The sequence below is a fragment of the Salvelinus fontinalis genome, unplaced genomic scaffold (genome assembly GCF_029448725.1).
Source record: "Salvelinus fontinalis isolate EN_2023a unplaced genomic scaffold, ASM2944872v1 scaffold_0117, whole genome shotgun sequence".
NCBI lineage: Eukaryota > Metazoa > Chordata > Actinopteri > Salmoniformes > Salmonidae > Salvelinus > Salvelinus fontinalis.
In genome coordinates, this window is record NW_026600326.1 from 367,977 (window position 1) to 385,331 (window position 17,355).

A 17,355-nucleotide genomic window follows, 5' to 3' on the forward strand; every position below is an offset into this window, starting at 1 on the left:
TGTGTCCGTGTGTGTCCCGTGTGTCCGTGTGTGTCCCGTGTGTCCGTGTGTGTCCCGTGTGTCCGTGTGTCCGTGTGTGTCCCGTGTGTCCCGTGTGTCCGTGTGTCCGTGTGTCCGTGTGTGTCCCGTGTGTCCGTGTGTCCGTGTGTGTCCCGTGTGTCCGTGTGTCCGTGTGTGTCCCGTGTGTCCGTGTGTGTCCCGTGTGTCCCGTGTGTGTGTGTGTCCCGTGTGTGTGTGTGTCCCGTGTGTCCGTGTGTGTGTGTGTGTCCCGTGTGTCCGTGTGTGTGTGTGTGTCCCGTGTGTCCGTGTGTGTGTGTGTGTCCCGTGTGTCCGTGTGTCCGTGTGTGTGTGTCCGTGTGTGTGTGTCCGTGTGTGTGTGTGTGTGTGTGTGTGTCCGTCCCTGTGTGTCCGTGTCCGTCCCTGTGTGTCCGTGTCCGTCCCTGTGTGTCCGTGTCCGTCCCTGTGTGTCCGTGTCCGTCCCTGTGTGTCCGTGTCCGTCCCTGTGTGTCCGTGTCCGTCCCTGTGTGTCCGTGTCCGTCCCTGTGTGTCCCTGTCCGTCCCTGTGTGTCCCTGTCCGTCCCTGTGTGTCCCTGTGTGTCCCTGTGTGTCCCTGTGCTCTCTCTCTCTCTCTCTCTCTCTCTCTCTCTCTCTCTCTCTCTCTCTCTCTCTCTCTCTCTCTCTCTCTCTCTCTCTCTCTCTCTCTCTCTCTCTCTCTCTCTCTCTCTCTCTCTCTCTCTCTCTCTCTCTCTCTCTCTCTCTCTCTCTCTCTCTCTCTCTCTCTCTCTCTCTCTCTCTCTCTCTCTCTCTCTCTCTCTCTCTCTCTCTCTCTCTCTCTCTCTCTCTCTCTCTCTCTCTCTCTCTCTCTCTCTCTCTCTCTCTCTCTCTCTCTCTCTCTCTCTCTCTCTCTCTCTCTCTCTCTCTCTCTCTCTCTCTCTCTCGACCTGAGCCCTAGGACCATACCTCAGGACTACCTGGCATGACGACTCCTTGCTGTCCCCAGTCCACCTGGCCTTGCTGCTGGTCCAGTTTCAACTGTTCTGCCTGCGGCTATGGAACCCTGACGTGCTACTTGTCCCAGACCTGCTGTTTTGGACTCTCTCTCTACCACAACTGCTGTCTAACTCTGAATGATCGGCTATGAAAAGCCAACTGACATTTACTCCTGAGGTGCTGACCTGTTGCACCCTCTACAACCACTGTGATTATTATAATCTGACCCTGCTGGTCATCTATGAACGTTTGAACATCTTGGTCATGTTCTGTTATAATCTTTGGTGCAAACAAATAAATACAAAATAAATTTATAACTTAGTATGAAAAATGAGAGCCTGAAACTATAAATGTTGGTAGAAGATACAGACTGTTCTTCTTCAGAACAACTCTGGTATAACAGATAAATCCAGCATGGCTAAATTAAAATACTGCAACTGGCTGCTTCAACATCAACTAGTACAACTGGCTGCTTCAACATCAAATAGTACAACTGGCTGCTTCAACATCAACTAGTACAACTGGCTGCTTCAACATCAAATAGTACAACTGGCTGCTTCAACATCCAATAGTACAACTGGCTGCTTCAACATCCAATAGTACAACTGGCTGCTTCAACATCCAATAGCCCAACTGGCTGCTTCAACATCCAATAGCCCAACTGGCTGCTTCAACATCAACTAGTACACCTGGCTGCTTCAACATCAACTAGTACAACTGGCTGCTTCAACATCAAATAGCCCAACTGGCTGCTTCAACATCAAATAGTACACCTGGCTGCTTCAACATCAAATAGTACACCTGGCTGCTTCAACATCAACTAGTACAACTGGCTGCTTCAACATCAAATAGTACACCTGGCTGCTTCAACATCAAATAGTACAACTGGCTGCTTCAACATCAACTAGTACACCTGGCTGCTTCAACATCAAATAGCACAACTGGCTGCTTCAACATCAAATAGTACAACTGGCTGCTTCATCATCAACTAGTACACCTGGCTGCTTCAACAACCAATAGTACAACTGGCTGCTTCAACAAATAGTACTAAGAGTAACATTAGGTCTTCTTCAAACACTACATTATGTGACCTAACGTTTTCAGAAGACTGCAGGCCCGGTAGGGAATGAAGTCAGTGAGACTGACAGGAGGAGGAAGCAGTACACATGGGCTAATCCTGGACCTACATTCCATTGGGCTAGAGGTACGGTTTAGGGTCAGAGTTAGGGATCAGGGGTCGTGGTCTTACCCTGCATGCCTGTGGGTCCAAAGCCCTGTCTGGTCAGGAAGATGGCGTGATCATGGTGCTCAGAGTGGTTATGGTCTGCCTTCTGCTGAACGAACGCCCAGCGACACACGTTCTCCAGACTCCTGGACGGGTTCCCTCGTTCTATCAGGCTGATGGACTGTCAGGACAGACAAACTGTTAGAACCTGATGGCATGGTGCCATTAACACCAAGGTCATGGGTTCAATTCCCTCAAGATTCACAAACACATGCTGTAACCAGTAGTGGTGCGTGGGTAAAATCACTGGGGAAGCCAAACCCCCCCCCCCCCCCAAAAAAGCCATATTACATCATATGTGTTGTGATAATTGTGTTTAATATAATATTAATCTAATCGGATAATCTCTATAACCTGTTAGTTTATATGCCTTAACACCGTGATATATAGGCCTAAAGGCAGAGACAATAAGTGGCAGAATAAATTAAACCACACCTTTGGTTCATCACAAAACCGGATAGCAAGTCCACAAAGCATATTGACTCACCCAGAAATACCGCCCCCCTCTCTTTCCTCTGTCATACAGTACACACTTTTAGTTTTTGTTGTCCTAGACTACCTGACTAAAATGCTTGCTCGCTAGGCTAACTTCCTTGGGGCAACGATGCCCCAGGCCAGCTAGTTAACATTAGCCTATTACATCTAGCTACATTTTGAACTTCCACCCTCTCAGACCAGGGGCACAATGCATGAATTTATGGTTGGATCAGAATCGTCATTATAATCATTGGCCAGTACAGAGAATTAAGTAAAACCACAAATCCCTGTCTCCATCTATGGGTAATTTAGGAAAGAGACAATTTTAGCTAGTTAACTAGCCATTGGAGGTCAATGACACAACGAGATGCAACAATTTACGTTTTTTTTGTAAATTACGTTTGGCTTGTGATAGGAGTGAAGCCAAATCCAAACTGGCTTCCCTTGACACTTTTATTTTGATAAATTAAACTCACTCAGTTTCTCAATGCTGATTGACTAATATTATCATTCGTTATCAAGGGAGGCCAAATGTTCGCTGGCTTCTCTTGTATTCAATGCCACATGCAGCAACAATGTCATACTCTTTTTGACCAGACAGCATCAGATAGTTGGCCTACATATACTGAGACAGCATCAGATAGTTGGCCTATACATACTGAGACAGAGGGGCGCCGTTTCACTGACCAGACAGCATCAGATAGTTGGCCTACATATACTGAGACAGAGGGCCACTGTTTCACTGACCAGACAGCATCAGATAGTTGGCCTACATATACTGAGACAGCATCAGATAGTTGGCCTACATATACTGAGACAGCATCAGATAGTTGGCCTACATATACTGAGACAGCATCAGATAGATGGCCTACATATACTGAGACAGAGGGGCGCCGTTTCACTGACCAGACAGCATCAGATAGTTGGCCTACACATACAGAGACAGCATCAGATAGTTGGCCTACACATACAGAGACAGCATCAGATAGTTGGCCTACATATACAGAGACAGCATCAGATAGTTGGCCTACACATACAGAGACAGCATCAGATAGTTGGCCTACATATACTGAGACAGCATCAGATAGTTGGCCTACATATACAGAGACAGCATCAGATAGTTGGCCTACATATACAGAGACAGCATCAGATAGTTGGCCTACATATACTGAGACAGCATCAGATAGTTGGCCTACACATACAGAGACAGCATCAGATAGTTGGCCTACACATACAGAGACAGCATCAGATAGTTGGCCTACATATACTGAGACAGCATCAGATAGTTGGCCTACACATACAGAGACAGCATCAGATAGTTGGCCTACACATACAGAGACAGCATCAGATAGTTGGCCTACATATACAGAGACAGCATCAGATAGTTGGCCTACACATACAGAGAAAGCATCAGATAGTTGGCCTACACATACAGAGACAGCATCAGATAGTTGGCCTACACATACAGAGACAGCATCAGATAGTTGGCCTACACATACAGAGACAGCATCAGATAGTTGGCCTACACATACAGAGACAGCATCAGATAGATGGCCTACACATACTGAGACAGCATCAGATAGTTGGCCTACACATACTGAGACAGCATCAGATCGATGGCCTACACATACTGAGACAGAGGGGCGCCGTTTCACTGACCAGACAGCATCAGATAGTTGGCCTACATATACTGAGACAGAGGGGCGCCGTTTCACTGACCAGACAGCATCAGATAGTTGGCCTACATATACTGAGACAGAGGGGCGCCGTTTCACTGACCAGACAGCATCAGATAGTTGGCCTACATATACTGAGACAGAGGGGCGCCGTTTCACTGACCAGACAGCATCAGATAGTTGGCCTACATATACTGAGACAGAGGGGCGCCGTTTCACTGACCAGACAGCATCAGATAGTTGGCCTACATATACTGAGACAGAGGGGCGCCGTTTCACTGACCAGACAGCATCAGATAGTTGGCCTACATATACTGAGACAGAGGGGCGCCGTTTCACTGACCAGACAGCATCAGATAGTTGGCCTACATATACTGAGACAGAGGGGCGCCGTTTCACTGACCAGACAGCATCAGATAGTTGGCCTACATATACTGAGACAGAGGGGCGCCGTTTCACTGACCAGACAGCATCAGATTGTTGGCCTACACATACTGAGACAGAGGGGCGCCGTTTCACTGACCAGACAGCATCAGATAGTTGGCCTACATATACTGAGACAGAGGGGCGCCGTTTCACTGACCAGACAGCATCAGATAGTTGGCCTACATATACTGAGACAGAGGGGCGCTGTTTCACTGACCAGACAGCATCAGATAGTTGGCCTACACATACTGAGACAGAGGGGCGCCGTTTCACTGACCAGACAGCATCAGATAGTTGGCCTACATATACTGAGACAGAGGGGCGCCGTTTCACTGACCAGACAGCATCAGATAGATGGCCTACATATACTGAGACAGAGGGGCGCCGTTTCACTGACCAGACAGCATCAGATAGATGGCCTACATATACTGAGACAGAGGGGCGCCGTTTCACTGACCAGACAGCATCAGATAGTTGGCCTACATATACTGAGACAGAGGGCCACTGTTTCACTGACCAGACAGCATCAGATAGTTGGCCTACATATACTGAGACAGAGGGGCGCCGTTTCACTGACCAGACAGCATCAGATAGTTGGCCTACATATACTGAGACAGAGGGGCGCCGTTTCACTGACCAGACAGCATCAGATAGTTGGCCTACATATACTGAGACAGAGGGGCGCCGTTTCACTGACCAGACAGCATCAGATAGTTGGCCTACATATACTGAGACAGAGGGGCGCCGTTTCACTGACCAGACAGCATCAGATAGTTGGCCTACATATACTGAGACAGAGGGGCGCCGTTTCACTGACCAGACAGCATCAGATAGTTGGCCTACATATACTGAGACAGAGGGCCACTGTTTCACTGACCAGACAGCATCAGATAGATGGCCTACATATACTGAGACAGAGGGGCGCCGTTTCACTGACCAGACAGCATCAGATAGTTGGCCTACATATACTGAGACAGAGGGGCGCCGTTTCACTGACCAGACAGCATCAGATAGTTGGCCTACATATACTGAGACAGAGGGGCGCCGTTTCACTGACCAGACAGCATCAGATAGTTGGCCTACATATACTGAGACAGAGGGGCGCCGTTTCACTGACCAGACAGCATCAGATAGTTGGCCTACATATACTGAGACAGAGGGGCGCCGTTTCACTGACCAGACAGCATCAGATAGTTGGCCTACATATACTGAGACAGAGGGGCGCCGTTTCACTGACCAGACAGCATCAGATAGTTGGCCTACATATACTGAGACAGAGGGGCGCCGTTTCACTGACCAGACAGCATCAGATAGTTGGCCTACATATACTGAGACAGAGGGGCGCCGTTTCACTGACCAGACAGCATCAGATAGTTGGCCTACAAATACTGAGACAGAGGGCCACTGTTTCACTGACCAGACAGCATCAGATAGTTGGCCTACATATACTGAGACAGAGGGGCGCCGTTTCACTGACCAGACAGCATCAGATAGTTGGCCTACAAATACTGAGACAGAGGGGCGCCGTTTCACTGACCAGACAGCATCAGATAGATGGCCTACATATACTGAGACAGAGGGGCGCCGTTTCACTGACCAGACAGCATCAGATAGTTGGCCTACACATACTGAGACAGAGGGCCACTGTTTCACTGACCAGACAGCATCAGATAGTTGGCCTACACATACTGAGACAGAGGGCCACTGTTTCACTGACCAGACAGCATCAGATAGTTGGCCTACATATACTGAGACAGAGGGGCGCCGTTTCGCTCAGATGCTTTCTCCAGTGAGATACATTCAGCCTTTTCCCCAATTGAAGGACAATTATGAAACATTTATTTGTGGAAGCCTGGCTTCCCTTGGCATCCATGAATACACACCACTGGCTGTAACTGTATGCACTCACTGTACTGGATAGAACAATCTTCTAAGTGGTATCCTACTTACCTTAGCATAGCCCAGCATGATCATCCTCACCAACACCACATTAATATGGACTCCTAGAGACTCATCGTGGTAGATCTCATTCACCTGAAACAGACAGCAATACAGGACTGAAACAGATGGTAAGACAGGACTGAAACAGATGGTAAGACAGGACTGAAACAGATGGTAAGACAGGACTGAAACAGATGGTAAGACAGGACTGAAACAGATGGTAAGACAGGACTGAAACAGATGGTAAGACAGGACTGAAACAGATGGTAAGACAGGACTGAAACACTCAGCAAGACAGGACTGAAACAGATGGTAAGACAGGACTGAAACAGATGGTAAGACAGGACTGAAACAGATGGTAAGACAGGACTGAAACAGATGGTAAGACAGGACTGAAACAGATGGTAAGACAGGACTGAAACACTCAGCAAGACAGGACTGAAACAGATGGTAAGACAGGACTGAAACAGATGGTAAGACAGGACTGAAACACTCAGCAAGACAGGACTGAAACAGGCAGTCAGAAAGTAAGACAGTATTGAAACGGACAGTAAGACACAGACAGTTAGACAGCGAGTCGATGCGTGAGGAGGAGACAATGAATTGAATACAAAGTCTCTCTCCTTTTTTATTTTATGTCACCTTTATTTAACCAGGTAGGCCAGTTGAGAACAAGTTCTCATTTACAACCGTGACCTGGCCATGATAAAGCAAAGCGACACATACAACAACACAGAGTTACACATGGAATAAACAAACATACAGTCAATAACACAATGGACAAAGTCTATATACAGTGAGTGCAAATGAGGTAAGATATGGAAGGCAATAAATAGGCCATGGTGACGAAGTAATTACAACATACCAATTAAACACTAGAGTGATAGATGTGCAGAAGATGAATGTGCAAGTAGAGATACTGGGGTGCAAAGGAGCAAGATAAATAAATAAAGTATGGGGATGAGGTAGTTGGATGAGATATTTACAGATGGGCTATGTACAGGTGCAGTGATCTGTGAGCTGCTCTGACAGCTGGTGCTTAAAGCTAGTGAGGGAGATATGAGTCTCCAGCTTCAGTGATTTTTGCAGTTCGTTCCAGTCATTGGCAGCAGAGAACTGGAAGGAAAGGCGGCCAAAGGAATTGGCTTTGGGGGTGACCAGTGAAATATACCTGCTGGAGCGCGTGCTACGGGTGGGTGCTGCTATGGTGACCAGCGAGCTGAGATAAGGAGGGACTTTACCTAGCAGAGACTTGTAGATGACCTGGAGCCAGAGGGTTTGGCGACGAATATGAAGCGAGGGCCAGCCAACGAGAGCGTACAGGTCGCAGTGATTGATAGTATATGGGGCTTTGGTGACAAAATGGATGGCACTGTGATAGATTGCATCCAATTTGTTAAGTAGAGTGTTGGAGGTTATTTTGTAAATGACATCGCCGAAGTCGAGGATCGGTAGGATGGTCAGTTTTACAAGGGTATGTTTGGCAGCATGAGTGAAGGAGGCTTAGTTGCGAAATAGGAAGCCGATTCTAGATTTAATTCTGGATTGGAGATACTTAATGTGAGTCTGGAAGGAGAGTTTACAGTCTAACCAGACACCTAGGTATTTGTAGTTGTCCACATATTCTAAGTCAGAACCGTCCAGAGTAGTGATGCTGGATTGGAGGGCGGGTGCGGACAGCGATCGGTTGAAGAGCATGGATTTAGTTTTACTTGCATTTAAGAGCAAATGGAGGCCACGTAAGGAGTGTCGTATGGCATTGAAGCTCGTCTGGAGGTTAGTTAACAGTGTCCAAAGAAGGGCCAGAAGTACACAGAATGGTTTCGTCTGCGTAGAGGTGGATCAGAGAATCACGAGCAGCAAGAGCGACATCATTGATGTATACAGAGGAGAGAGTCGGCCAAAGAATTGAACCCTGTGTCACACCCATACAGAGCGCCAGAGGTCCGGACAACAGGCCCTCCGATTTGACACACTGAACTCTATCAGAGAATGAGTTGGTGAACCAGGCGAGGCAGTCATTTGAGAAACCAAGGCTGTCGAGTCTGCCGATGAGGATGTGGTTATTGACAGAGTCGAAAGCCAGGTCGATGAATACGGCTTTACAGTACTGTCTCTTATCGATGGCGGTTATGAAATCGTTTAAGACCTTGAGCGTGGCTGACCTCCTCGCCATCTTTAATAAGCCCGTTCAAAAAATGTAGAGCAACATACGACAAGCAACACGTAGCAGACAGACAAAGCAACATAGGACAAGCAACACGTGGCACGCAGACAGACAGTCAGAGCAACATAGGACAAGCAACACGTAGCAGACAGACAAAGCAACATAGGACAAGCAACACGTAGCAGACAGACAAACAGAGCAAAAGCACAAAAACGAAATACATAAAAGCAACTAACACCTCACCAGCTAGGACCAGAGTATAACAATAAAATAGTAAACAGGCCTACTCTGAAGGAAGCTAGCCCAACTCTGCTGTGGGTCATGGTACTGAAGGAAGCTAGCCCAACTCTGCTGTGGGTCATGGTACTGAAGGAAGCTAGCCCAACTCTGCTGTGGGTCATGGTACTGAAGGAAGCTAGCCCAACTCTGCTGTGGGTCATGGTACTGAAGGAAGCTAGCCCAACTCTGCTGTGGGTCATGGTACTGAAGGAAGCTAGCCCAACTCTGCTGTGGGTCATGGTACTGAAGGAAGCTAGCCCAACTCTGCTGTGTGTCATGGTACTGAAGGAAGCTAGCCCAACTCTGCTGTGGGTCATGGTACTGAAGGAAGCTAGCCCAACTCTGCTGTGGGTCATGGTACTGAAGGAAGCTAGCTCTACTCTGCTGTGTGTCATGGTACTGAAGGAAGCTTAGTACCATGGCAGCTGGAAACAGGGTCAAGAGATATACACAGACCTCAGTTTAGCAAGACGAAACAGGGACTAGATGTATACACAGTCCTCAGGCTTAGCAAGACGAAACAGGGACTAGATATATAAATGTGTGAAATGCTTACTTACAAGCCCTTAACCAACGATGCAGTTTTAACTCTATTTTCTTAAGAAAATATTTACTAAATAAACTGAAGTAAAAAAGGTACAATTTCAAAAAAAATATCTCTAGGGACTAGAGATACTAGAGATATACAGTGCCTTGCTGTCACGATCGTCGCAATGAGCGGACCAAGGCGCAGCGTGAGTATAGTTCCTCATATTTTTAAACTCCATTAAAAAATAAATAATTTACCAACGAAACGTGAAGTCATGACGTGCACACAGGCAACTAAACACAAACAATATCCCACAAAACACAGGTGTGGAAATGGCTACCTAAATATGATCCCCAATCAGAGGCAACGATAAATAGCTGCCTCTAATTGGGAACCATATTAGCACCAACATAGAAATAGACATACTAGGACACCCCCTAGTCACGCCCTGACCTACTACACCATAGAGAACCAAGGGCTCTCTATGGTCAGGGCTTGACACTTGCGAAAGTATTCACCCCCCTTGGCATGCCTAACACTTTGAAGATACAAAATATTTTTTATTGTGAAACAAACAAGAAATAAGTTTAAAAAAACTGAAAACTTGAGCGTGCAGAACTATTCACCCCTCCAAAGTCAATACTTTGTAGAGACACCTTCTGCAGCAATTACAGCTGTAAGTCTCTTGGGGTATGTCTCTATAAGCTTGGCACATCTAGCCACTGGGATCTTTGCCCATTCTTCCAGGCAAAACTGCTCCAGCTCCTTCAAGTTGGATGGGTTCCTGCTGGTGTACAGCAATCTTTATGTCATACCATAGATTCTCAATTGGATTGAGGTCTGGGCTTTGACAAGGCCATTCCAAGACATTTAAATGTTTCCCCTTAAACAACTCTAGTGTTGCTTTAGCAGTATGCTTAGGGTCATTGTCCTGCTGGAAGGTGAACCTCTATCCCAGTCTCAAATCTCTGGAATACTGGGCGGCCCTCTCTTGGCAGGTTTGTTGTGGTGCCATATTCTTTCCATTTTTTAATAATGGATTTAATGGTGCTCTGTGGGATGTTCAATGTTTTGTATATTTTTCTATAACCCAACCCTGATCTGTACTTCTCCACAACTTTGTCCCTGACCTGTTTGGAGAGCTCCTTGGTCTTCATGGTGCCGCTTGCTTGGTGGTGTTGCAGACTCTGGGGTCTTTCAGAACAGGTGTATATATACTGAGATCATGTGACAGATCATGTGACACTTAGATTGCACACAGGTGGACTTTATTCAATTAATTATGTGACTTCTGAAGGTAATTGGGGCGGCAGGTGGTTGGAGCGTTGGACTTGTAACCGGAATGTTGCAAGATCGAATCCCCAAGCTGGCAAGGTACAAAATCTGTCGTTCTGCCTCTGAACAAGGCAGTTAACCCACTGTTCCTAGGCTGTAAATAAGAATTTGTTCTTCACTGATGTGCCTAGTTAAATAAAGGTTAAAACATTTTTTGGTTGCACCAGATCTTATTTAGGGTCTTCATAGCAAAGGGGGTGAATACATATGCACACACCACTTTTCCGTTTTAAATTTGTTTGAATTTTTTTAAACAAGTAATTTTTTCATTTCACTTCACCAATTTGGACTTTTTTGTGTATGTCCATTACATGAAATCCAAATAAAAATCAATTTAAATTACAGGTTGTAATGTACCAAAATAGGAAAAATGCCAAGGGGGTGAATACTTTTGCAAGGCACTGTACACAGAGCTAAATGTATCAGGAGGAGAAAGTAAAGAGAAGTGACTAACAATGAAGGTTAGAGTTAGATAAGAGAAGAAGTGACTAACAATGAAGGTTAGAGTTAGATAAGAGAAGAAGTGACTAACAATGAAGGTTAGAGTTAGATAAGAGAAGAAGTGACTTACAATGTTCATGAGGGTCAGCAGGTAGTTCTGCACATGCTCCTTGCCGTGGAAACGCACCACAGAGTAGTCGACACCCAGGAGAACTTCAATGTTGTAGTCGTCATCTCCGGCGTGGCGGCGCTTCCTCACCGCCTGGTTCACCTGCCGGGACACCTGGTCTAGAACCCCCGGAACACCTGGCAGGGACAGCTGGTCTAGAACCCCCGGAACACCTGGCAGGGACAGCTCTATTTCTGGTTCTGGAGAGGAAGGATGAACAGACAGTTAGCTGTAAACCTTTCACTGACAGCTAACTTTTTTGTTAAGTTGTTAAGTTTTTATTTGGGTGGTTTGCTAGCTGACAGCTAACTTTTTTGTTAAGTTAAGTTTTTATTTGGGTGGTTTGCTAGCTGACAGCTAACTTTTCATTCAGGTGGTTAGCTAGCTGACAGCTAACTTTTCATTCAGGTGGTTAGCTAGCTGACAGCTAACTTTTCATTCAGGTGGTTAGCTAGTTGACAGCTAACTTTTAATTCAGGTGGTTAGCTAGCTGACAGCTAACTTTTCATTCAGGTGGTTAGCTAGCTGACAGCTAACTTTCATTTGGGTGGTTAGCTAGCCAACAGCTATGTCTTAACTTTAGATTTTAGATAGCTGAGTTTGTGTGTAGAGGTGTTCTTGGAGACGCCTCCGGCTAGAATGCAGTATTTGTTCTAGATTATAACTACATTTCCCAGAAACCTAAACTCTCCAATACTTGGTATGGCCCCTTGCATTCTCAAAAACAAGCTGGGCGATCTGCAGGATCCAGGCATAGACCACAAGGAGTTCTGTCATGCAACATACAGACAATATGTTGTTTGGCAGTATTGAGCAATGGGACGAGGGAAAGGACTGGTGTACCCAAGCTGCTGTGTCAATATGTTGTTTGGCAGTATGGAGCCCTTGGATGAGGGAACACAGTGGTAATCCCTAGCTGTTGTGACAATATGTTGATGGGAGTAAGGAGCACTGGGACGAGGGAACAGAGTGGTGATCACTATCTGTTGTGACAATATATTGTTTGGTAGTATTCCATCTACATGGAATAGTAGGCTGGATAACCATTCACACCATCTACATGGAACAGTAGGCTGGATAACCATTCACACCCATCTACATGGAACAGTAGGCTGGATAACCATTCACACCCATCTACATGGAATAGTAGGCTGGATAACCATTCACACCCATCTACATGGAATAGTAGACTGGATAACCATTCACACCCATCTACATGGAACAGTAGGCTGGATAACCATTCACACCCATCTACATGGAACAGTAGGCTGGATAACCATTCACACCCATCTACATGGAATAGTAGACTGGATAACCATTCACACCCATCTACATGGAACAGTAGGCTGGATAACCATTCACACCCATCTACATGGAACAGTAGGCTGGATAACCATTCACACCCATCTACATGGAACAGTAGACTGGATAACCATTCACACCCATCTACATGGAATAGTAGGCTGGATAACCATTCACACCCATCTACATGGAACAGTAGGCTGGATAACCATTCACACCATCTACATGGAATAGTAGACTGGATAACCATTCACACCCATCTACATGGAATAGTAGGCTGGATAACCATTCACACCCATCTACATGGAACAGTAGGCTGGATAACCATTCACACCCATCTACATGGAACAGTAGGCTGGATAACCATTCACACCCATCTACATGGAATAGTAGGCTGGATAACCATTCACAATCATCTACATGGAATACTAGGCTGGATAACCATTCACACCCATCTACATGGAATAGTAGACTGGATAACCATTCACACCCATCTACATGGAACAGTAGACTGGATAACCATTCACACCATCTACATGGAACAGTAGGCTGGATAACCATTCACACCCATCTACATGGAATACTAGGCTGGATAACCATTCACACCCATCTACATGGAACAGTAGGCTGGATAACCATTCACACCATCTACATGGAATAGTAGGCTGGATAACCATTCACACCCATCTACATGGAACAGTAGGCTGGATAACCATTCACACCCATCTACATGGAATACTAGGCTGGATAACCATTCACACCCATCTACATGGAACAGTAGGCTGGATAACCATTCACACTCATCTACATGGAACAGTAGGCTGGATAACCATTCACACTCATCTACATGGAACAGTAGGCTGGATAACCATTCACACCCATCTACATGGAACAGTAGGCTGGATAACCATTCACACCCATCTACATGGAACAGTAGGCTGGATAACCATTCACACCCATCTACATGGAATAGTAGGCTGGATAACCATTCACACCCATCTACATGGAACAGTAGGCTGGATAACCATTCACACTCATCTACATGGAACAGTAGGCTGGATAACCATTCACACCCATCTACATGGAATAGTAGACTGGATAACCATTCACACCCATCTACATGGAATAGTAGGCTGGATAACCATTCACACCCATCTACATGGAATAGTAGGCTGGATAACCATTCACACCCATCTACATGGAACAGTAGGCTGGATAACCATTCACACCCATCTACATGGAACAGTAGGCTGGATAACCATTCACACCCATCTACATGGAACAGTAGGCTGGATAACCATTCACACCCATCTACATGGAACAGTAGGCTGGATAACCATTCACACCCATCTACATGGAACAGTAGGCTGGATAACCATTCACACCCATCTACATGGAACAGTAGGCTGGATAACCATTCACACCCATCTACATGACAGACTTCTACCATACCTCTAACAGACTCATTATAACATCAGCCGATGTCAGGTGAGTGATGCAGACTACTCCGGGTGCTTCATTAACGTTTCACCTGTAGTTTTACACACACAAACACACCTGCTATGCCAGGGTAGTGGGTTCAATTTCCGGTTCAATTCCCGGCACCATCCACACGTAAAAAAAATGATGCACGCAGGAATGTAAGTCACTTTGGTTAAAAGTGTCTGGTAAATTATACAATATACATACAGATCAAAAGTTTGCAAAATAACATCAAATTAATCAGAAATACAGTGTAGACATTGTTAATGTTGTAAATGACTATTGTAGCTGGAAACGGCTGATTTTTAATGGAATATCTACATAGACGTACAGAGGCCCATTATTAGCAACCATCACTCCTGTGTTCCATGTAATAGCCTTCATTTCTCAGAACAAGAATAGACTGATGAGTTTCAGAAGAAAGTACTTTGTTTCTGGCCATTTTGAGCCTGTAATTGAACCCACAAATGCTGATACTCTAAAAAAGGCCCGTTTTATTGCTTCTTTAATCAGAACAACAGTTTTCAGCTGTGCTAACATAATTGCAAACGGGTTTTATAATGATCAATTAGCCTTTAAAATGCTAAACTTGGATTAGCTAACACAACGTGCCATTAGAACACAGGAGTGATGGTTGCTGATAATGGGCCTATGTAGATATTCCATTAAGAATCAGCTGTTTCCAGCTACAATAGTCATTTACAACATTAACAATGTCTACACTGTATTTCTGATCAATTTGATGTTATTTTAATGGAAAAAACATTTGCTTTTCTTTCAAAAACATGGAAATTGCTAAGTGAACCCAAACTTTTGAATGGTAGTATATACACTGCCCCAAAAAATAAAGGGAACACTAAAATAACACATCCTAGATCTGAATGAATGAAATATTCTTATTAAATACTTTTTTCTTTACATAGTTGAATGTGCTGACAACAAAATCACACAAAAATGATCAATGGAAATCAAATTTATCAACCCATGGAGGTCTGGATTTGGAGTCACACTCAAAATTAAAGTGGAAAACCACACTACAGGCTGATCCAACTTTGATGTAATGTCCTTAAAACAAGTCAAAATAAGGCCCAGTAGTGTGTGTGGCCTCCACGTGCCTGTATGACCTCCCTACAACGCCTGGGCATGCTCCTGATGAGGTGGCGGATGGTCTCCTGAGGGATCTCCTCCCAGACCTTGACTAAAGCATCTGCCAACTCCTGGACAGTCTGTGGTGCAACGTGGCATTGGTGGATGGAGCGAGACATGATGTCCCAGATGTGCTCAATTGGATTCAGGTCTGGGGAACGGGCGGGCCAGTCCATAGCATCAATGCCTTCCTCTTGCAGGAACTGCTGACACACTCCAGCCACATGAGGTCTAGCATTGTCTTGCATTAGGAGGAACCCAGGGCCAACCGCACCAGCATATGGTCTCACAAGGGGTCTGAGGATCTCATCTCGGTACCTAATGGCAGTCAGGCTACCTCTGGCAAGCACATGGAGGGCTGTGTGGCCCCCCAAAGAAATGCCACCCCACACCATGATTGACCCACCGCCAAACCGGTCATGCTGGAGGATGTTGCAGGCAGCAGAACATTCTCCACGGCGTCTACAGACTCTGTCACGTCTGTCACGTGCTCAGTGTGAACCTGCTTTCATCTGTGAAGAGCACAGGGCGCCAGTGGCGAATTTGCCAATCTTGGTGTTCTCTGGCAAATGCCAAACATCCTGCACGGTGTTGGGCTGTAAGCACAACCCCCACCTGTGAACGTCGGGCCCTCATACCACCCTCATGGAGTCTGTTTCTGACCGTTTGAGCAGACACATGCACATTTGTGGCCTGCTGGAGGTCATTTTGCAGGGCTCTGGCAGTGCTCCTCCTGCTCCTCCTTGCACAAAGGCGGAGGTAGCGGTCCTGCTGCTGGGAAGTTGCCCTCCTACGGCCTCCTCCACGTCTCCTGATGTATTGGCCTGTCTCCTGGTAGCGCCTCCATGCTCTGGACACTACGCTGACAGACACAGCAAACCTTCTTGCCACAGCTCGCATTGATGTGCCATCCTGGATGAACTGCACTACCTGAGCCACTTGTGTGGGTTGTAGACTCCGTCTCATGCTACCACTGGAGTGAAAGCCCCGCCAGCATTCAAAAGTGACGAAAACATCAGCCAGGAAGCATAGGAACTGAGAAGTGGTCTGTGGTCACCACCTGCAGAATCACTCCTTTATTGGGGGTGTCTTGCTAATTGTCTATAATTTCCACCTGTTGTCTATTCCATTTGCACAACAGCATGTGAAATTTATTGTCAATCAGTGTTGCTTCCTAAGTGGACAGTTTGATTTCACAGAAGTGTGATTGACTTGGAGTTACATTGTGTTGTTTAAGTGTTCCCTTTATTTTTTTGAGCAGTGTATATCACACACAGCTTACCTTCCAGTTGGTAGTCCAATGAGATGTCAGAGGGGGCCTGTAGAACAGCAGATCTCCTGTAGACAACATGGACTCTGCCCTGGTCCTCATGTTCCTGAGTCCCTCTCTCCAACGGCTCAATGAAGTACTCATCTGAGTCTGTCCGGATCATACCAGCCTGGAGAGAGAGCGGGAAAAGAGTCTGAGAGAATATATATTTGGCCAAATGGGTGATTCTTCAGAAGTGATGCAAATTGGGAATGGAAATAAAAGGGATACCTAGTCATTTGTAAAACTGAATGCATCCAAATGAAAAGTTTCTAATGCATTTAACCCCTCTGATTCAGAGAGGTGCGGGAGGCTGCCTTAATCAACGCCAATGTCATCGGCGCCCGGGGAGCCGTTGCTGCTGTTGGGGGTTAACTGCATTGCTTAAAACTTCTCTAGGG

At 46.0% G+C, this 17,355-nt stretch overlaps 1 protein-coding gene across 1 annotated transcript in view; it reads right to left on the bottom strand.

Annotated features, from left to right (window-relative positions):
- adamts3 (ADAM metallopeptidase with thrombospondin type 1 motif, 3) overlaps window positions 1-17,142 on the bottom strand; it is a gene marked incomplete at its 5' end in the record, with an annotated part of 143,769 nt that extends 126,627 nt beyond the window's left edge. Inside the window, 4 exons of the mRNA XM_055911966.1 lie at window positions 2,240-2,396; window positions 6,805-6,888; window positions 11,677-11,915; window positions 16,928-17,142. Of these exons, the coding sequence (XP_055767941.1) occupies window positions 2,240-2,396; window positions 6,805-6,888; window positions 11,677-11,915; window positions 16,928-17,142 (695 nt within the window). The remainder of the gene's footprint in view (window positions 1-2,239; window positions 2,397-6,804; window positions 6,889-11,676; window positions 11,916-16,927) is intronic.
- Between the last annotated feature and the right edge of the window lie 213 nt (window positions 17,143-17,355).